Raw genomic sequence first — 22,502 nt, forward strand, 5'->3', positions numbered from 1 at the left:
TACAGAGTTGTATAATAACCAAGTGAGTCTGCATGGAGGTAATTAATAATGGGGTGAGAGGTAACGTCTGCAGACGGTGTTCATGCATACGGTAATCCCCCTGGGGTGCGATCCTCTCCCGATGCAGCGCATTATGTAAATATTGCTGGCTTGTAAGCAGTTTAGGAGGCGATTACCAGTTCTTTATGTGCCTAATCTCACAGATCGCAGAGGGGAAGACTGGTCCAGAGGACAAATGGAGATTAATGTTACCATCAGCACGAAGATGGGAGGGAGGGAAGCTGCTATGTATCCTTATGGGTAGGGTAATGAAGCCTCGGCACAAATAGAGTTATCCCTAGCCTTGTATCGCTGCCAGACACATTGGTCTGCACCTCACAGCTGGCTGTCATGGCCAGCGATGATCGCCTCATTCATTTTTCAATGGTGCCTGTGGGCCTGTCTCTCCTACGTACACTGATGAGCCCATCATGCGAACCAGCTTACCTGTTCGGAAACATAAAATATAGATCCCCCTTGTTGAATACACGCACTTGTTTTTGGAAGTCACATTTTGTATATTATATACTAGATGGTAGCCCGATTCTAACGCATCGGGTATTCTTGAATATGTATGTGTAGTGTGTAACAGCCCACGTAGTGTATAGCACAGCCCACGTAGTATATTGCGCAGCCCGCGTAGTATATTGCGCAGCCCGCGTAGTATATTGCGCAGCCCGCGTAGTATATTGCGCAGCCCACGTAGTATATTGCGCAGCCCGCGTAGTATATTGCGCAGCCCGCGTAGTATATTGCGCAGCCCGCGTAGTATATTGCGCAGCCCGCGTAGTATATTGCGCAGCCCGCGTAGTATATTGCCCAGCCCACGTAGTATATTGCACAGCCCATGTAGTTTTTTGCACAGCCCACGTAGTATAATGCACAGCCCGCGTATTATATTGCACAGCCCGCGTAGTATATTGCAGACCCAACGTAGTACATTGCCCAGCCCGCGTATTATGTTGCACAGCCCGCGTAGTATATTGCCCAATCACGTAGTATATTGCACAGCCCACGCATGGAGAAAAAACGCATCCTGCGGGCAACTTTGCAGGATGCGTTTTTTCTCCAAAACGACGCATTGCGACGTACGTCATACAACGCCAGCGTGAAAGTAGCCTTACTGGGAAAAAAAAACCTCAAACTTCATTGCCGTTTACTTAGGAAAAAGACCCCAAAATGTAACTTTTATGAATAGATCGATACGAGACATTCAGCTGCTAGCAATAGAATAGCTGAAAGAGACACACAATCAACAAGGACTAGAGGAAGGAGCATCTGATGATGCATTTTCTAAAATTACCGTAAATCAATAGTCTACAGCAAAGGTCCCCAACTCCAGTCCTCAAGGCCCACCAACAGGTCATGTTTTCAGGATTTCCTTAAGGTACCGTCACACTGGACGATATCGCTAGCGATCCGTGACGTTGCAGCGTCCTCGCTAGCGATATCGTCCAGTGTGACAGGCAGCAGCGATCAGGCCCCTGCTGGGAGATCGTTGGTCGCTGCAGAAAGGCCAGGACTTTATTTCGTCGCTGGCTCTCCCGCTGACATCGCTGAATCGGCGTGTGTGACACCGATTCAGCGATGTCTTCGCTGGTAACCAGGGTAAACATCGGGTAACTAAGCGCAGGGCCGCGCTTAGTAACCCGATGTTTACCCTGGTTATCATCGTTAAAGTAAAAAAAACAAACGCTACATACTTACCTACAGCCGTCTGTCCCCGGCGCTCTGCTTCTCTGCTCTGGCTGTGAGCACAGCGGCCGGAAAGCACAGCGGTGACGTCACCGCTCTGCTTTCCGGCCGCTATGCTCACAGCCAGTACAGAAAAGCACAGCGCCGGGGACAGACAGCGGAAGGTAAGTATGAAGCGTTTGTTTTTTTTAATTTTAGGATGGTAACCAGGGTAAACATCGGGTTACTAAGCGCGGCCCTGCGCTTAGTTACCCGATGTTTACCCTGGTTACCGGCATCGTTGGTCGCTGGAGAGCGGTCTGTGTGACAGCTCTCCAGCGACGCTGCAGCGATCCGGATCGTTGTCGGTATCGCTGCAGCGTCGCTTAGTGTGACGGTACCTTTAGTCTTGTCCAGGTAATAATTGCATCACCTGTGCAATGCAAAGGAAATCCTGAAAACATGACCTGTTGGTGGGCCTTGAGGACTGGAGTTGGGGACCTCTGGTCTACAGCACTCATCCAAAAAGTTTGTTGAAGAAAAAAAAAAACAACAACAAACACTCTTCACATCATGCAGGAGGACCAGGAAGATTCTGACGCGTTTCTAACTCATAGAACTGCATGTTCCTCCCACCATGAGGAATTGGGGAATGTGGCTGCTGAGCTTGTCACAGTTGTTTTACAGTATGTTCTGTATACTACTATGTACCTAGGGGATGAGTAATCGCCCTGAAAACAGTGGTCCAATAGTCTTGTCTCCAACGCGTTTCTTTATTTGGATCAGGCAGGATCTTCAAAAGATTAGACATGTAAGTCAATGATTTTTTTTTGCAACTGCCGTATGCTCGGCCATGAGGCATGAAGTGGCCAAAAGCTTTGTGTATCAATGGTATGTGAAGCGTACTGCCTTTGTTGGGAGTGCTGTGTATGGCAATACCACTTAAAGACAATCTCTCTGAAGGATTTTGTTATTTAATTTGAATGCTCCATGATATAGGGGCAGATACCCTTATTCAAGCGATGTCACTTACTAGGTTTTGTTGTTTCAATATAATCAGTGTTTCATCAGCAGGAGATTATCACTACAGGACTAGGTATATGGTGTCTCCTAGTCCAACTACACCCCCACCACTGATTGGCAGCTCTTTGTCAATATACAGAAAGCAGCCAATCAGTGGTGTGGGCGGGGTTATACACAGCTCTGCATTCCGAGCTCTGACAGATCTGCAGCAGAGAAAACGGGATTCCATCACAACTGAAATCAGGCTCTCTGTCCCTACATCATATGGCTGTTATGACTACATAGCAGAAACTTGCTAACAGATTCCATTGTGTAAAAGAAACGGACATCCAGCCTTTATTTATCTTATACACATAATTTAATTCATTTCACAGATGTGAGATAATACAAGGCTCAACCCCCAAAAATAGCCATATATTAACATTATGGGGAAAAAAAGGACGCTCCATCTTATTTTGACACTGACTAAAACAAAAAAACAACAACTTCAACTTGGACAATCACTGCTGCCCCGAGACTAGTCCGGCAGGTTTATTAAGCCACTCATGCCATAGAAATGATAATTTAGCAAATATTGACCAAAATGGACAATAATTCTACCATATCTGGGCCTGTGGAATACCGTACTTTGTCCGCCATATAAACAGACAATGAGCTGTTCCGATATTTGTTCATTATCTACCGTACTTTGTCCGCCATATAAACAGACAATGAGCTGTTCCGATATTTGTTCAACATTTTTTTGAAAATAAAAAGTTTGGAAAAATAACAAAAAAAAAAAAAATAATAAGTTCCCCGGTGCTGGAGGTGCTTTTATTGTCTTGGCAGCAGGTGGGTTAAGAAGGGATTGTGGCTCGTGGCTTTCCAGGCTACCAGCGCCTTCCACAGCCTTGTCAGCTACATAATCCCGCTTCCCGCCTGATGAACCCCTTCCTAGACCCTGCCGTAGGCGGCTAGAGGAGGCTGATACCTCCTAATGAGCTCCCCTCACCTCTCCGCTGCCCCCCTCTACCGCTCCCCGATTCCTTTCCTTCTTATCCCCCTGCTCCCTCCCTTTTCCCGCTCACAAAATCACGTCCCACGGGAATCCGCTAATTAGCTCATTAGAATTCAGCGAGCGAGGGGGGGGGGGGATGTAATAAATAAATAAGAGGAGGCGCAGCTGTAAATCCCATCTTTAATGCTCTTCACTTAACGATAAAATCTCCGGATCTCCTCTTCCTTTCCGCATAGTCCACCTTATAGTTGCCACTTAGGATTGAAAGGTCTTCGGAGGGCTGTTTAATTTTAACCTCCAATGCACAAGAGACCCTCGGAGTTATTAAAAAAAAAATAATAATAATAAAAAGGAGTCTTGGCAACACAAGGTCAAACTAATTAGCCTCCCAATCCTAAATGGCGGAGGTGCCAATTCTCTCCGAGACTGTAAATACACTATTATAGTCCTGCGTTTGAGGGGTTCACATAAACCTGCCCTCCTACAATTTAACGGCATGGATATATAAATAAGCGTGTCATTCAGATGTAATAATCAAAACCTGGAAAAATAACAAAAAACTAGTGACCCTCTTAAAAGCACCCGTCGACTGCGATTTTATTTTTTTTTCTAAGTGAAAAAAGGTCCCTGGCCTAAAGTATTTTATTTTTTTTAAATGTATCTAAAATGAAGAAATTAGCAAGTTTTACAAATGTTTTTATTTACAAACGCTGTGCGTCCAAAACTCCTATGTAAAGTCATGCGTTTCCTTGGTAACAGACTACAAACAAGCCCAGCGTAGTCTGATTTCCATGCACCGGTGTCTACTTTTTGCCAAGCGATACGATGTATGCTAGTAATAAATAGGGGGGACAGTAAGACTAAAGGAATAGAAGAGTAGGACCACATTATAAATTGTTTGGGGACATATAGGTTTGCGAAAATCAAGATGTTTTGCAAAGTTGCTTCATTTTCATTTGATGCACTGAAACAATGAAAAAAAAATGGTTGTGAAGACTCAAACTTATCCCTTCTTATAAGAGAATACCCAGTGAAATATTTGTTACAGGGAACACGAGTTTTGCATAATCTTGGCACAAGTAGACTGTTGAGCTCCATGGTCTTGGATCACCACTATACAGATTGCTGTTTTGAGCGCCCACATCACTGATTGGCAGATTTCTGCCTATGCACAGTGCAAATAGGTAGTGGGTGTGGATATTGAAGGAATTTGTACATCTGTAGCAGATAAAAACAGTGATTTTATCAAAACTGCAGCACAGTAAGAGACACATCGCTGGAATCAGGGTCTCTGCCTCTTCACAATGCTGCTCTGAGATCACATAGTAAAACCCTGGTAACAGATTCCCTTTAAAGTTAAAAGTTATGAGGAAAGGAGCAGAGAGGTTTTACTGACACCTAATTCCACGTTTCTACAAATCTCAAGTTCTTACACCTTAGGCTAATAAAAACAATGGAAATACGCTTAGAGAAATCACTCGCGGCTGGAGGGGACGACAAGGTGGCGGGAACGAGGCTTTAATAATGCTCGGAATAGCATTAGCGCAGATGCAGCTGGGAAACACGCGGGGTTGTATGAAGGTTAGAGCGGTTCTTGTGGACAGGTCGCACCTGGAGAGCGCTGGGGGAACTTTCTCAGCGTTTATCATGATAATAACTGGGCTAGATGCACTTATTAAATGCAGGGGAAACGCATTTTTTCAAAAAGCGCATGTGATTTTTATGTGTTTTATGTGTGTTTTTTGATGACACGCTTTTTACATTGCAATCACATTTTTGGTTAATGCAGGTAAAAGGTATACTAAAATATAACTTTTTTTTTGGGGGGGGGGTAGCATGCGTCTCTATCCCATGGCAGATCACAAAGGTACTCTGAAGACCCCCAATACGCATCAGACACAAGTCAGGCACACCTACAAAATGAATGGGTTCGATTGACACCTATGTGAATGGGGGTCCGCCGACAGATTATTGTCGGGGTGATAGAGATCCAGCATGACTGATGTCGGACTGAAGCAAGAGATGTCCCGCAGCAGCTCTCATGAAGAACTCGGCTAAAAGAGAAGATGGCTGCGGACGGAACGATCGGCCGACCACTATCTAGTGTATGGGAAGCTTAAATATCACTGGCTTCCAGAAAGTAAATGCTGACCGGTGCCTACCAGAAATAGCCGGGGTGGCTTCTTCAGACAAGACTAGTGTTGTCTCATGTTGACCTGGACAGGGCCGGATAGTTTTCAAGAAAAACTATGGGGTTGCCGGCCCTTACCCCGGCATCAATAGGGGTCTTGTTCAGATCAGTATGCACCGAGATCCAAACGTTCTGCATGTAAACTGATTATGGGGGTGAAATATTGAACGGTTCTCCTTTTCTACGACTTAAAGAAAGCATCTTGGAGGAGCGGCTAAAGAATAAGAAAGCAGCAAGTGATAGTTGTGTATAAAGGTTGGAGGGGTTGTCGGAGTTAAGGTCCCTCTTTACCCTGAAACACAACACTTATTAATGGGCTGGGTCAGATCAATCCTATGCAGGCTGGGACTGGCCCATAGGATAACAGGGGAATCCCCCGGTGGGCCGCAGTGCAGATAACCCCACAGTATGGGCAGTACTTGGCATAATTCACTCTGTGCAGGAAAAAGCAGCATCTCATCATTCATTAGCCAAACGACCCAGTTTACTATTCTAGAGATATAGGTACACTTGTGAACAAGGGTAATGTAATATTTGCACGCAGGTGAAAAGTGGGCCCCCCAAAGTCAGTGTTACTGGTGGGCCCTTGGCACTCCAGTCCGACACAGGTCCTATGTAACTAAATGGGGCCTCATTGCAATGTTTAGAGAAAGTTATTCCCGGAACAGAAGGACACCATATTTGTTCTAATTTCGAAAACCCCATTTCTGTTATAGCAGACCAAATTCTTAACAAAAATGGCGATTCTAGATGCAAAACCGTCACCCCAGGACGCAAGGTCAGGCTGAACTCGTACAGGGTGCAGTACAGGAATACTCCACTCCTCCATCGGTCCCACTCTCATCATCCGTCCTTGACATTTTCTAAGCGCTTCACTCTCGGATAGAAGGCGGCCAGTGAAACCAGTAGAGTCTCCCAGCAGTGAAATGGTCAACTGGCATTACTTTGTCACCCTCAGCATATTCTGCTCTGAATTATTCATGGATATTTCTGAGAGCAAGACGTGGAAGGAATAAACTTTTAAAAGGAAACCGGACAGGAGGGTACCCTCTCACTGACCCGGAGAGGGAGGGGGTTAGGGGAAGCCACAGAGGTGGGAAGGAGGTCACAGCAGGGGGGCACATAAAGCAATTAGCATATTTGTAATCAAGGTGATTTGGAATCAATTAACCAAATGCCTTAAGCTGTTCAAGAAACACTGACCCTGCCAATCCTATTAGAGGAGCTGGAGCCTGGGGAAAGATGCCAGCACTGCAATCCTGAGGGTGATTAACAGCTTCTCTGGGGAGGGGGACAACCAGTGACCATGGCCAAACTGTGCATGGCTGCAGAAGAGGCAATCCTGAATCTGAACAGCGGGGCACCAGCAATAGTAATGTACTGCCCTGCCCAAGATACAAGAGGGGAACTGAGCTTGTAGAGCATGATAGTGGGCATCTTTTCTGTGCCTTAAAGCTTTTTTCCAAATTTAGGTAACTTTTGAGTAATCATTGAAGAGTTATATAAAGTTGTATAACTTTTCAATATACTATAATTATGTTACGCACAGTGTTGAAAGACTAAATGCAACACGAGGGGAAAGAAGCCCAAACGCTAGGAAAAGGGGGAGTGGAGACCCCTAGGCAGATCTAATTGCACCCTGCCTCCCCTACCGTCCCTATATTGGCTCCACACCATTCGCCGAGAAGTAACCTAAACCCTGAATATCCCTAGAGCTAGGCCCTGAATAGGGAAGGGTGGGATGGGCTCTGGTCAGTCCCCACTGTACACTAAAAAGAAAAAGGGAGACAAAAAAGGGGGAAGAAACTTCTCTTGAGCACACTCAGAGAGGTAACACAAAACCGTCCTCCAACAGAACCAGAGAGGATAGCTGACTGCTATAGCTCCAAGTCTTCACGAGGGAAAATGTGAATATCACCGGCAGCTCCCTGAAGCAGAATAGGAGTCTATAAACACCCAGGTCCCGGTGTGTCAATTAGAGCCGGAGGGAGGTTGCCACTGGGTCCAAAAGAGTCTGAAGGATTAAGAAGGCGTCTGCAATGCCAAACGCAGAGACCTTCTGCATCCGGTTGCAAAGCGACTGTCTGTAGCCCCTGACATACACCATCTGACATAATTGTTTTCCAATTGAGAACTTTCAAATTACCCCCCCGCCGCCCTACAATCCCCAGTAGCAGGATAGATATCCACATTAGAGTGGATTGGTCACCAGATTTCATAATACAAACTACATACATTATTTCATAGTCCTGATAAGGCTGGTGTAATTACTGTGAAAATCCTTATCGGAGTGACTATATATTTCTGATATCAAAATTAGCATTTTATGAGTCCAGCTATGTAGTGAGTGAGCTCATGAGTCCAATTACATTCAGTTTCCACCCACTCAGCCTGATTGACAGCTGCAGCTTGTACTGAGCAGTGTGAGATCTAGCCAGCAGCAGGGAGGAGGGACACTGAGGAGCTGTTTATCAGGCTAGGTGGTCAGAGATTGATTGTAAAACTTGTTAAAGCATTATATATTCATTCTGACATGGATTTTCATAGTAAGTACACCAGACGTACCTGTTATAAGATATCTATTTGATAATATATGCAGATGAAATAAAATGGATTAAAAAAAATGGACCTGTCGGCTCTTCTGACATATCGGTTTTAGTAAATTATTCTGCTCAAATACCTGTTCTCAAAATCTGTTCTTCAGTTACTCCTCCTGGAAATGTCTGAATCCATTCAAAACGGGGTATTACCATAGTTCTGTCAATCGGACATGTCCTGAAACTGCCCAATTAGGGGGTACAGCCAACTGAAGAGGGGAGCAGTAGCACCCAGTTCTATATTCATTCCCACCTTTGCACAGGAGGAATGATCCAGGGAATTACATTTTATAGGTAATACAAGTAGAGAGCCGACACGTCTTCAATAACACAACACAGATCACTAAACTCAGCTAAGAAAATGGAATCTCCATGTACGTGTGGCCATCTGGAACATGTCATCCACATCCAAGCGTGCCGACACCGACGCATTTCACGTCAGAGAAGGAGCAAGATCATGGCGGCTCCTCCTAAGTTAGCAACTATATGCTCTTTTTGTTGCTTTTATGTGGGGCTGGGCTGGCAGAGGACTTGATGGCTTAGTTTTTACAGTTCTTTATTAGGATGGACACAGTGTATAGGTACAAACAGAAGAGAGCCGATGTTCAAAATCCCACTGGAAAAGACAATTTAGATCCATCCGTTTTCTGCTTCTAATTTCCCATCTGAACATTGTTACAGCGTTTCGTTACAGAGCAAGTTGCGATTTTTCAACCCAGACAAACCATAGGAAACAATATAAACTTTCTATTTATTTGTTTATTTGATGTATTATTTTTAAAGACATCCGATCCTTTTCTCCATGTTATTAGAGCAATCGTAAGGTTATACACAATGTAAGGTTATACACATGGGAAGAAGGAATCAATATCACCATTACCCACTTAACGGGAAACCACTGGGTAAATCTGACAGGGAGAAGGACTTGGGGATCCTAGTTAATGATAAACTTACCTGGAGCAGCCAGTGCCAGGCAGCAGCTGCCAAGGCAAACAGGATCATGGGGTGCATTAAAAGAGGTCTGGATACACATGATGAGAGCATTATACTGCCTCTGTACAAATCCCTAGTTAGACCGCACATGGAGTACTGTGTCCAGTTTTGGGCACCGGTGCTCAGGAAGGATATAATGGAACTAGAGAGAGTACAAAGGAGGGCAACAAAATTAATAAAGGGGATGGGAGAACTACAATACCCAGATAGATTAGCGAAATTAGGATTATTTAGTCTAGAAAAAAGACGACTGAGGGGCGATCTATTAACCATGTATAAGTATATAAGGGGACAATACAAATATCTCGCTGAGGATCTGTTTATACCAAGGAAGGTGATGGGCACAAGGGGGCATTCTTTGCGTCTGGAGGAGAGAAGGTTTTTCCACCAACATAGAAGAGGATTCTTTACTGTTAGGGCGGTGAGAATCTGGAATTGCTTGCCTGAGGGGGTGGTGATGGCGAACTCAGTCGTGGGGTTCAAGAGAGGCCTGGATGTCTTCCTGGAGCAGAACAATATTGTATCATACATTTATTAGGTTCTGTAGAAGGACGTAGATCTGGGGATTTATTATGATGGAATATAGGCTGAACTGGATGGACAAATGTCTTTTTTCGGCCTTACTAACTATGTTACTATGTTACTATGTATGTATGTCTGTCCCGACACCATTCAACTATTGCAGTGGAGCAAAATAAAAAAAGTTATTTTAGGTCTCATTTTAAATCCGTTATTAATAAGGTGTTTCTTCCGAGTCCTGACATCGTGTTTACTGTGGCAAAAACCATTATGGCCACTTTATGGGATACAGAAGCGACACCGGGCCAAAGCTACAGACGTCATCGCCAGTAACCGTACAGCAAAAAAAAATGTTATTTCCTCTCAATATTTCATTTCTAGATCACAGCAGTCACCGAGATTCAGCTGGAAGCGGCATTGGCTTCTTAAAGGGTAATTGCTATCCTCAGATGAATTAATTAAAGGAACGTTGAGAGAATCCTTGTGTGATCCACTCCAGTGTGATAAAGATGTGTCAGTGTTCCTCTAACGCTCGTGCATCCCTCCTCCATCAGAAGAGCTAAAATGCAGAACATAACAGCATCTGACATAACGACATCCTGTGACATTATCATCTCCTGATAAGAAAAAAAAAAGCCCTAAGGTGTCAAATACATCCCCGCTATAGCGACAAAGCAGGGCCAGCTCCTGATCAAGGCATCCATTGGTAAAGGCATCACATAAAATGTCCATTTTATTTTTTATATTAACAATACATATAATAATAATCTTTATTTTTATATAGCGCTAACATATTCCGCAGCGCTTTACAGTTTGCACATATTATCATTCACTGTCCCCATTGTGGCTCACAATCTAAATTCCCTATCAGTATTGTCTTTGAAGTGCAGGAGGAAACCGGAGAACCCGGAGGAAACCCACGCAAAAACGGGGAGAACATACTAACTCCTTGCAGATGTCGTCCTTGGTGGGATTTGAACCCAGGACTCCAGCGCTGCAAAGTAACCGTGCTAACCACTGAGCCACCATACAGTGCTAACTGGTGAGCCACCATAAATAGTGCTAACCACTGAGCCACTGTGCAAGCAAATATTTGTCGTGATTTTTCACAGCAGAGTTCGCCTGGTTTTCAAAGAAGCAGGGGTGAAATCTACCGTAAATCCACGTCAAAATCTTCATGATTTACATGTGGAGTTTGTTTCAAGTTCAGTACAGATTTGCGGCAAAATCTGCTGCGGAAACATCTGCTGTGTGTGGATCTATAATGGCAGTGATATAGTAGACAGGGAGGAGGGGGATGCAGCTGCAGCTTGTCTTTCTAAGGCTATGTGCACACGTTGCGGAATGGTGTGCAGATTTTTCCGCACTGTTTTTGCAAAATCCGCAGGTAAACCGCACTGCGGATTAGCCGCGGTTTTTGTGCTGATTCCTAGCACTGCGGAATCCGCACAAAGAATTGACATGCTGCGGAAAAAACGACGCTGCGTTTCCGCGCATTGTTTTCTGCAGCATGTGCACTGCGGATTTTGTTTTCCATAGGTTTACGTGGTGCTGTACAACGCATGGAAAACTGCTGCAGATCCGCAGCGGCCAATCCGCAACGTGTGCACATAGCCTTACTATGTTTCTGCATGCTTTGAAAAAGGGGAGAAAAAGTAAGGAGATATCAATTTTGCCAAGGTGATGGAAACCGCACTATCCGAGATGTGTGAGCAGCCAGAACTACCACTGTCTCACCGGGAAGAGCCTGCACACTCCATGTGTCGTCCATATGCAAAATGGATGGCATGCAAACAGCATACAGAGCAATGCAAGACAATGGGGTAGTTCATATGAGTTTCTACACATGGACCAAAGGATAAAACAAAAAAAAACCAAACAAAACATTGCAGCGTGCACTAGTCTGATCTGTGCCCATTAAACGCAATGGGTGTATAAAAAGCCAGATGTCATATTGTATTGCTATCATCTGTATGACATCTAATTTTGGTGGATCCACTATCTTTATCTTATCCTTTGGATAGGTGGGCAATATGAGATCAGTAGGGGTGCGACACCCGGCTGTCACATCGACCGCTGTCCCCGATGCCGCCGGCTACATGTGATCAGTTGCGGAGCTGCATAGCAAAGCATCATCAACAGGCCGGGTACTGCATAGCCACCCCTATTGTAATGAATGAGGCTGGATCTGTACCACACTGCGGCCACCATACAGTTTACTGCCGCTGATAACATCCGGCCAGGACTAGGAACAGCTGATCGGTGGAGGTGCCGGGTGTCACATCCCCACCAAACCGATATTGATGACCTATCATGCAGATAGGTCATCAATATAAAAGCCGCGGACGACCCCTTTAACATTGCAAATTGTATTTGGCATTTTCGAAATTGTTGCTGTAGAAAAGGGATGCATATGGATGTAAAAGAAAACAGACGTAGGGTTGAGATAAGGATGAAAAACAGACGATTTTACATTTGTTTTTCTGAGCTCATCCAAAGGGTGATAACGTGGTGCAGATAACTATCAACGATAAGATACGTTGGGGCATTATGGATAAATAAATAGATTAATATATAGATCAAGCTCGATCAATATGGGTCATTTTGGGTTGTGGTGACTCCAGCGTTTCTTCTGCACTTATCTGACCCCAGCAACTGATCGTATAAGTAATCAGGTAGGGAAAGAGTTACTGCGGCTTCTATAAAAGTACCAAGTTTAAAAAGACGCTTCCCCCCCTACATAAAATATGAGCAGAGGAGACATATAAATAAAGAGTAAAAGCCCTCTCAGCCTCTCTCCATCCCTTAACGAGCTCCCAGCAGCTGCAGGGATTATACTGAGCCGCGCAGATCAATAAGGAAACCAATCACCCTGACCCTGCCGCCTCCCACCTCCGAAAATAAAATCCGATAAATGCTACCAAGGGGCGGGAGCTCCGACAGCTCCGGGAGGAAGTCAGAGAGTCTGATTATCCCCAAGAGCGTCCGCAAGAAGCTGATGATCCCCGCCAGCATGTGTTGCGTGATCGTTATCTCCGGGAGCATTTTGCACGCGCGCCCGGTTATATTTATAGGATATTAGGATCTGCTGAAAAATTAAAGGACGGCTGCGTTTTCTTTATCCGGGGTTGTGATGCGGAGATAAGTTGCTTGTAAAAAAGGAATTAAAACATTTGAAAATGTCATTAAAAAAAAGCCTAAATGGAAGATGCTTTAGTCAATAAGCATTAATAAAAATTAGTGCAGAACTACAAATATTGGTGCAGTAAATCCACACCAAATTATTGAATGAGGCGCCCAATAACAATCATTATTTGTGCATGATGTGAAAAAAAAAAATGGCAGTCATAAAATTATGTACAGTGGCGTCACTAAACATCGCCATCAGATACAAGTCAGTAGGAAGAATCATTACCGATTCCCAGAATGAAGCAGGTGCCCCTCTCTTGTAGACCACCCAAACCTCTGTTCCGGGAAATCTTTGACACTTCTTTCTGAGCAAAATCTCCTCGGATCTGAATGGCTCTTTGTTTAATCTGTCGTGTAAGCGATTTACAGAGATGGAAATCTCCGAGCGGAGCTGAAGAGATTTGGGTGCTCTACGGTTCTGAAAAAATGGGCGCATGATATGATTTTCTGCCTCTTTGGACACTTTTTGGGTGGATTTGCACATTTGAAACAAATTAACAAAAAGTTAACAAAACTTTGGAAAACTCCAGTGACCCAGACTAAGGCTCCTTTCACACTAGCGTCGGAATCTCCCAACCGCAATGCGTCGGGGAGAGATTCCGACGCTAGCGTTTGCTGCATTGCACAATGGGTGCAGCGGATGTATTTTTCCGGCGCATCCGCTGCCCCATTGTAAGGTGCGGGGAGGTGGGGGCGGAGTTCCATGTAGCGTTTTTTTCTCCCGACGGTCCGCAAAAGCACGACGCATCCGTCGACGGATGCGACGTGTGGCAATCCGGCGCAAATGCGTAGTCAATGCAAGTCTATGGGGAAAAAACGCATCCTGCAAGCACTTTTGCAGGATGCGTTTTTTCTGCAAAACGACGCATTGTGACGGATTGCAGAAAACGCTATCAAACATGCATCAGGGCCCATCCAGGAGGACCGCGGGTCAGGTCCTAGTACTGGGGAAGTAGTTCATGGACCCACCGGTGGGGGAGCGGTGCAGCCATCCACTGCTGGCAGGGAGAAGGCACAAGCACAGCGTCACCAGCGCTCTACTGCTTTCCTTCTGCCCATAACCTCTGCGCTGGGCGACAGGGGAAGGTGACACCCCCGTAAAAGACCTGGTAAGACGCAGCAATCTGAGTCAGCACAGGCTGAAGGGATCGCTTTTATGGATATGACAGCTGTGGGAGGGACACGCATAGCTGACACTAGTCCCATACAGTAAGGGAAAGCTGTGTAAGCCCCTTTCGTCAGCGCACAGCTTGTTAGGGCAGGATGACCCCCGTGAGGATAAAAGGGGAGGATTAGGGTCAGGATTTACTGTAAAGCACCTAAAGGAATAAGAATCGGTTTAACGCTTTGGAGGCGCAATATACAGCAAAATATTTTGGAGACGACCAACCAAAATTGCATCAAAAAGGCGTCTTACCAAAGAATTATTATTATGCTTTGCTTATATAGCGCCAACACATTCCGCAGCGGCTTTACATACATTATCATCGCTGCTCACAATCTATATTCCCTATCAGTATTTACCAATGCAACCACGGGGAGAATATACTAACTCCTTGCACATATCATCCTTGGTGAGATTTGAAGCTAGGACCCCAGTGCTAACCACTGAGCCGCTATACAGTGCTAACCACTGAGCCGCTATACAGTGCTAACCACTGAGCCCCTACACAGTGCTAACCACTGAGCCCCTACACAGTGCTAACCACTGAGCCGCTATACAGTGCTAACCACTGAGCCGCTATACAGTGCTAACCACTGAGCCGCTATACAGTGCTAACCACTGAGCCGCTATACAGTGCTAACCACTGAGCCGCTATACAGTGCTAACCACTGAGCCCCTACACAGTGCTAACCACTGAGCCGCTATACAGTGCTAACCACTGAGCCGCTATACAGTGCTAACCACTGAGCCACCATACAGTGCTAACCACTGAGCCCCTACACAGTGCTAACCACTGAGCAACCATACAGTGCTAACCACTGAGCCACGATACAGTGCTAACCACTGAGCCGCTATACAGTGCTAACCACTGAGCCCCTACACAGTGCTAACCACTGAGCCGCTATACAGTGCTAACCACTGAGCCCCTATACAGTGCTAACCACTGAGCCGCTATACAGTGCTAACCACTGAGCCCCTACACAGTGCTAACCACTGAGCAACCATACAGTGCTAACCACTGAGCCACGATACAGTGCTAACCACTGAGCCGCTATACAGTGCTAACCACTGAGCCCCTACACAGTGCTAACCACTGAGCTGCTATACAGTGCTAACCACTGAGCCCCTATACAGTGCTAACCACTGAGCCGCTATACAGTGCTAACCACTGAGCCCCTATACAGTGCTAACCACTGAGCCGCTATACAGTGCTAACCACTGAGCCCCTACACAGTGCTAACCACTGAGCCGCTATACAGTGCTAACCACTGAGCCGCTATACAGTGCTAACCACTGAGCCCCTACACAGTGCTAACCACTGAGCCGCTACACAGTGCTAACCACTGAGCCCCTATACAGTGCTAACCACTGAGCCGCTATACAGTGCTAACCACTGAGCCGCTATACAGTGCTAACCACTGAGCCGCTATACAGTGCTAACCACTGAGCCCCTACACAGTGCTAACCACTGAGCCGCTATACAGTGCTAACCACTGAGCCACGATACAGTGCTAACCACTGAGCCACGATACAGTGCTAACCACTGAGCCGCTATACAGTGCTAACCACTGAGCCACTGCTTATCTTCTATAAGACTGTGCAGTCTTCTGCTGTTCTTCAAAAGTTAGACAGATTTAAGGGGTTGTCACATCCTCTAGCCTCAGGAGCACACCGCTCTCCCCTGCTTCTTGATTGCGGCTGCACTCCTAAATGATTGACCACTTGGATCAACGGCATCGTTTTACCGCTCGCCCACACTGTGATCTCGCCGATGCTGCAAGCAGAGGCAGCGTTGACTCTGCAGAGAGTAATGGCACTGACTGTGGCCAGATCCAACAATATAGCCAGCTGCAGAGCAGCGCTTACAAGCTGCATTGGGAAGAGCTCCTAAGCACTGCGCTTCTTACCTATACGCTGCAGAGGTGGCCAGTAACCTAGACAACAAGCTGTAAACATATTAAAAATCCCTCTATTCTCGAGAAAGGAAAACATATTTAAAAAGAAGTTAAAAAATGCCTTTTTCTACAAGCAATTTAACATGATGAGACACCCCCTTTAAGTCAATACTACTTAATGAACCAGGAGCGAGAGGGAGAACTTAAAAACACAATGTCCTCTGATGTTCCTCCATTACAATGCTAGGGTCCCATCATCAGCAGTGGTCATGTGCCGACCACGAGGAGAAGGGAAGGAGATCAGTAGGCACCAAGACGCGGTGTGAAATCAGTGGAGGAGTATGTGCTTTGTCATTTTTTTTTTTTTTTTTTTTTTTTTTTCACAGCAGAATTAAGCCCTAGTTAAAAAAAAAAAAAAAAAAGATAGACAACCCCTCTAAGGCTACGTTCACATGTTTTTTGCATTTTATTTTTCTGCAGGCAAAACCTGCTGTTTTGGCAGTAAAAAAAGCTGCTTAGAAAAAAACAGGTTTTGCTGAGTTTTTGCTACGTTTTTTTTTTGCTATCTCTTAATATGTTGATATGGTTTAGTGCCCCCCCCACCCAAAAAAAAAACCATGATGCCATTTACCCAATGCTTTCTATGGGTGGAAAAAAAAAAGCTGAAGAAACGCTGTAAGAAGTGACAAGCTGCTTCTTTCAAAAACACAGCAGTTTTCCAATTCAGTGAGGAAAAAAAACAAACAATGTGTGCGCATGAGATTTCCGAAATCTCAGCTTTTTCTGGTAGAGTAAAAACACAGCTTACAATTTGAAGTTAAAAAAAAAAAAAAAAAACTCCGCAAAAACGCAAAATGTGAACACCTAACTCAGGTGCAACTGCAGGTAACCACAATATCTTACTGTGTCATTTACTCGGGGGTAGATTTGGCTTTTATTCTTCTCATGGTTGAATAAAATACCCCTCTTTTGGGAGACTGTTCTCTTTCATTGAAAAAAAAAAAAAGCTAATTTTTGATTAATGAGCTTCTTGAAGGACCGGACTGAAATATTAGAAGCCAATGTAGCTGAGATACTGAGTTCTCAGAAAGTAATTCACGAGACGCCCTCTTAAACATAAAAAGGCCGCTGTGCCCCCGCTGATTCGCACAAGAGGTGGACAGATTAGAATGGTGTGAAATTGGCCTCGGCGTCAGGCGCCTCTCCTATAATGCAGCCTTCTGGAGCAGCGGCGATAAGTAACCCTGTGAATCCATCAGTTCTGCATAGCACAGCAAAGACGGCTGGGCCTGTAACAACAAGAAATGCTTCCAAACTCAATCTTGGCATTTTTTATATATAATATATATATATATATATATATATATATATATATATATATATAACTTTTCTCCATTCTTCACCTATAGAGCACACTTCATCGTAAGCTTCTGCAACCATGAACAGAATGCAAGAACCACAGTACAGACTGACACACAGGAAGAAGTTTTTTAGCAAATGTGTAATTTATTAAGTTGGCTGATGACCCTGGATATTAAGAAGATTGAAAAAAAATGACTAAACAGCATTTGGAAAACTTCGACACGAAATGATGGATTTTTGTTCATGGAAGTGAGAGACTCTTTAAAGTCTATAAACACCTTTGCACCGATTTATTTATTTTTTCAATCGTTGATTTGCTTCCAAAATACAAAGTTAAGCAACTTTCTAAAATAGTATTCATTAAAAAATGTCTATTATTTTGCCGCTGCTAAAAAAAAAATCCATTAAAGGTTCTGACGGCTCTTTCTGCTTCCCCCTCATCCTTCTCTGAGCAATAGATCTAAGCAGATGTAACACAGATGATGTAGAAAAGAGGGAAAGTATCTACTGTCTCAGGGAGGGGAGATAAAACGGATAAGATTGGAGGAAAGCACCTGATTTCAGAAATCAGTGCAGGATAGAAGCTGTGCTGTTATACGAGTTACTGAAGACAAAACCGAAAGAAATGAACTGGAATATAAGTTGGTATACATGCAAATTGTAGGAGAGAGAATGTTCACGCTGGCCATTAAATAGACAAAACCTGATTGGGTACACTTTGTCGGTGGTGGGATGGCTTTTAAGCTTTTTTTTAAAATAAAAAATAGTTTTTACTAAGTACCTTATGTTATTTATGTGCACCATTACTATTTAATTACAGCAGGGTATATGCTCATTTTGTTCCTGTCTCAGGTTTTGTCGAGCTAATGAAGACAGCAGCACCCTGAATACAAACAGACCTCACATCCAGCCTGTATTACAGGGAGAGACACTCACACAAGAAAAATGTGAAAGTTGGATCAGGTTGTAAACTGCATGTCAGGAAGTCTAATAATTAGTGAAGAAATTAAGCTTGGTGCAATGCTATTAACTAAAGGTAACCACTGACATATGCAAAAATCATATTTCCCATGTCAAAGGTGTCCATAGCCTTTAAGGTTTAAATGGAAGTGTATGTGCAGATGTCCCATCAAAACCAGCCCCCAATACTGTCAAGTGGTAAAAAAAAATCTATATACTTTTAAAATTCAGTACATCCTATACAACCAGTATTGATACATGCAACATGAACGATACCTATACAATAGTGCACTTCTGGGACCAAAAACATCCTACATAATGTAAAACAGGAAAGTAAATGTGCTACCTGCAAGAGGAGTCTTGGAAGGAGATGTTTAAATCCCAATGCGCCCGTATCCTGTTGATAAATGAATATAATAATTAATATATAGACAAGGAGACAAATTACTAACAGTCAAGTCAAAAATAAAAACAAACTTAAAGAGGATTGTCCTGGACTTTTATCCTTAGAAAAGGTCATCAATATCTGATCAGTGGGGGTGACACATGGCTTCCCCGCCGATCAGCTGTTCTCAGCTGTGGAGCTCTGCCCACTTCCTAGTGGTCACAGCGGGGTACTGCACATCAGCGCCTTATTGATTTGAAAGTGTATTTCGAAGCTGGAGAATCACTAATGTGGCTTTTCCTGGGAGAGCGAATGTGGAGGGAGGGGGTCTATAGAGGGCAAAAAGCAACCCCGATTATGGGAATTGTCAAGTGTCCATTATTTTTTTTATTTTAACTAATCTTTTTATAGCAACAAAGACTTAAGAATGCTTTTATTTGTATGAGTGCAATTTTTCTTCAGTGATGTCATCAGTGCAGGCATTCATCAATGTGATATCACAAGGATTGCCATTCATCAATGATATAATAAATGCAGGACTTCTTCAATGATGTCATTAGTGATGTCATCAGTGCAGGCACTCATCAATGATGTCATCAGTGCAGGCACTCATCAATGATGTCATCAGTGCAGGCACTCATCAATGATGTCTCCCCGCTCCAATCTGTCCTGAATGCTGCTGCCAGGATCATATTCCTCACCAACCGTTACACCGATGCCTCTACCTTGTGCCAGTCATTACACTGGTTACCCATCCACTCCAGAATCCAGTACAAAACTACTACCCTCATCCACAATGCACTCCATGGCTCAGCACCACCCTACATCTCCTCCCTGGTCTCAGTCTACCACCCTAGCCGTGCCCTCCGCTCCACTAATGACCTCAGGTTAGCATCCTCAATAATCAGAACCTCCCACTCCCGTCTCCAAGACTTTACACGTGCTGCACCGATTCTTTGGAATGCACTACCTAGGTTAATACGACTAATCCCCAATCCCCACAGTTTTAAGCGTACCCTAAAAACTCATTTGTTCAGACTGGCCTACCGCCTCAACGTATTAACCTAACGATCCCTGTGTGGCCTATTTATATGTAAAAAAAAAAACAGGTTCCTCGCATCATGTTCTCATTCACTTTATGCAGTTAATAGCCTCTGTGTCTGTACTGCCACATGCTTAGGCAGTTAACTGGTTCATGCAGCTTTACATGAGCACCCGAGCCTTACACTATGGCCGGTCCGAATAACTAAAGCAATTGTTACCATCCACCTCTCGTGTCTCCCCTTTTCCTCATAGTTTGTAAGCTTGCGAGCAGCAGGGCCCTCACTCCTCCTGGTATCTGTTTTGAACTGTGATTTCTGTTATGCTGTAATGTCTATTGTCTGTACAAGTCCCCTCTATAATTTGTAAAGCGCTGCGGAATATGTTGGCGCTATATAAATAAAATTATTATTATTATTATTATTATTATGTCATCAGTGCAGGCACTCACCAATGATGTCATCAGTGCAGGCACTCACCAATGATGTCATCAGTGCAGGCACTCACCAATAATGTCATCAGTGCAGGCACTCACCAATGATGTCATCAGTGCAGGCACTCACCAATGATGTCATCAGTGCAGGCACTCACCAATGATGTCATCAGTGCAGGCACTCACCAATGATGTCATCAGTGCAGGCACTCACCAATGATGTCATCAGTGCAGGCACTCACCAATGATGTCATCAGTGCAGGCACTCACCAATGATGTCATCAGTGCAGGCACTCACCAATGATGTCATCAGTGCAGGCACTCACCAATGATGTCATCAGTGCAGGCACTCACCAATTATGTCATCAGTGCAGGCACTCATCAATTATGTCATCAGTGCAGGCACTCATCAATTATGTCATCAGTGCAGGCACTCATCAATTATGTCATCAGTGCAGGCACTCATCAATTATGTCATCAGTGCAGGCACTCATCAATTATATCATCAATGCAGGCACTCATCAATTATGTCATCAGTGCAGGCACTCATCAATTATGTCATCAGTGCAGGCACTCATCAATGATGTCATCAGTGCAGGCATTCATCAATGATGTCACTAGGATTGCCATTCATCAGTGATATCATGAGTACAGGACTTCTTCAGTGATATCATTAGTGATGTCATCAGTGCAGGCACTCATCAATGATGTCATCAGTGCAGGCACTCATCAATGATGTCATCAGTGCAGGCACTCATCAATGATGTCATCAGTGCAGGCACTCATCAATGATGTCATCAGTGCAGGCACTCATCAATGATGTCATCAGTGCAGGCACTCATCAATGATGTCATCAGTGCAGGCACTCATCAATGATGTCATCAGTGCAGGCATTCATCAATGATGTCACTAGGATTGCCATTCATCAGTGATATCATGAGTACAGGACTTCTTCAGTGATATCATTAGTGATGTCATCAGTGCAGGCACTCATCAATGATGTCATCAGTGCAGGCACTCATCAATGATGTCATCAGTGCAGGCACTCATCAATTATGTCATCAGTGCAGGCACTCATCAATGATGTCATCGGTGCAGGCACTCATCAATTATGTCATCGGTGCAGGCACTCATCAATGATGTCATCGGTGCAGGCACTCATCAATGATGTCATCGGTGCAGGCACTCATCAATGATGTCATCAGTGCAGGCACTCATCAATGATGTCATCAGTGCAGGCATTCATCAATGATGTCACTAGGATTGCCATTCATCAGTGATATCATGAGTACAGGACTTCTTCAGTGATATCATTAGTGATGTCATCAGTGCAGGCACTCATCAATGATGTAATCAGTGCAGGCACTCATCAATTACGTCATCAGTGCAGGCACTCATCAATGATGTCATCAGTGCAGGCACTCATCAATGTCGTCATCAGTGCAGGCACTCATCAATTATGTCATCAGTGCAGGTACTCATCAATTATGTCATCAGTGCAGGCACTCATCAATTATGTCATCAGTGCAGGCACTCATCAATTATGTCATCAGTGCAGGCACTCATCAATTATGTCATCAGTGCAGGCACTCATCAATGATGTCATCAGTGCAGGCATTCATCAATGATGTCACTAGGATTGCCATTCATCAGTGATATCATGAGTACAGGACTTCTTCAGTGATATCATTAGTGATGTCATCAGTGCAGGCATTCATCAATGATGTCATCAGTGCAGGCACTCATCAATGATGTCATCAGTGCAGGCACTCATCAATGATGTCATCAGTGCAGGCACTCATCAATGATGTCATCAGTGCAGGCACTCATCAATGATGTCATCAGTGCAGGCACTCATCAATTATGTCATCGGTGCAGGCACTCATCAATGATGTCATCGGTGCAGGCACTCATCAATGATGTCATCGGTGCAGGCACTCATCAATGATGTCATCAGTGCAGGCACTCATCAATGATGTCATCAGTGCAGGCATTCATCAATGATGTCACTAGGATTGCCATTCATCAGTGATATCATG

General features: G+C 44.4%; 1 protein-coding gene across 5 annotated transcripts in view; it reads right to left on the reverse strand.

Annotated features, from left to right (window-relative positions):
- Nucleotides 1–22,502, reverse strand: part of SAMD11 (sterile alpha motif domain containing 11) — a 190,763-nt gene that overhangs the window by 70,539 nt on the left and 97,722 nt on the right. For all 5 annotated transcript variants that reach the window (XM_069741467.1, XM_069741469.1, XM_069741466.1 and 2 more), the window contains exon 4: nucleotides 18,951–19,001. In XM_069741467.1, the coding sequence (XP_069597568.1) occupies nucleotides 18,951–19,001 (51 nt within the window). The remainder of the gene's footprint in view (nucleotides 1–18,950; nucleotides 19,002–22,502) is intronic.

Source organism: Ranitomeya imitator, chromosome 10, assembly GCF_032444005.1.
Source record: "Ranitomeya imitator isolate aRanImi1 chromosome 10, aRanImi1.pri, whole genome shotgun sequence".
NCBI classification, from domain to species: domain Eukaryota; kingdom Metazoa; phylum Chordata; class Amphibia; order Anura; family Dendrobatidae; genus Ranitomeya; species Ranitomeya imitator.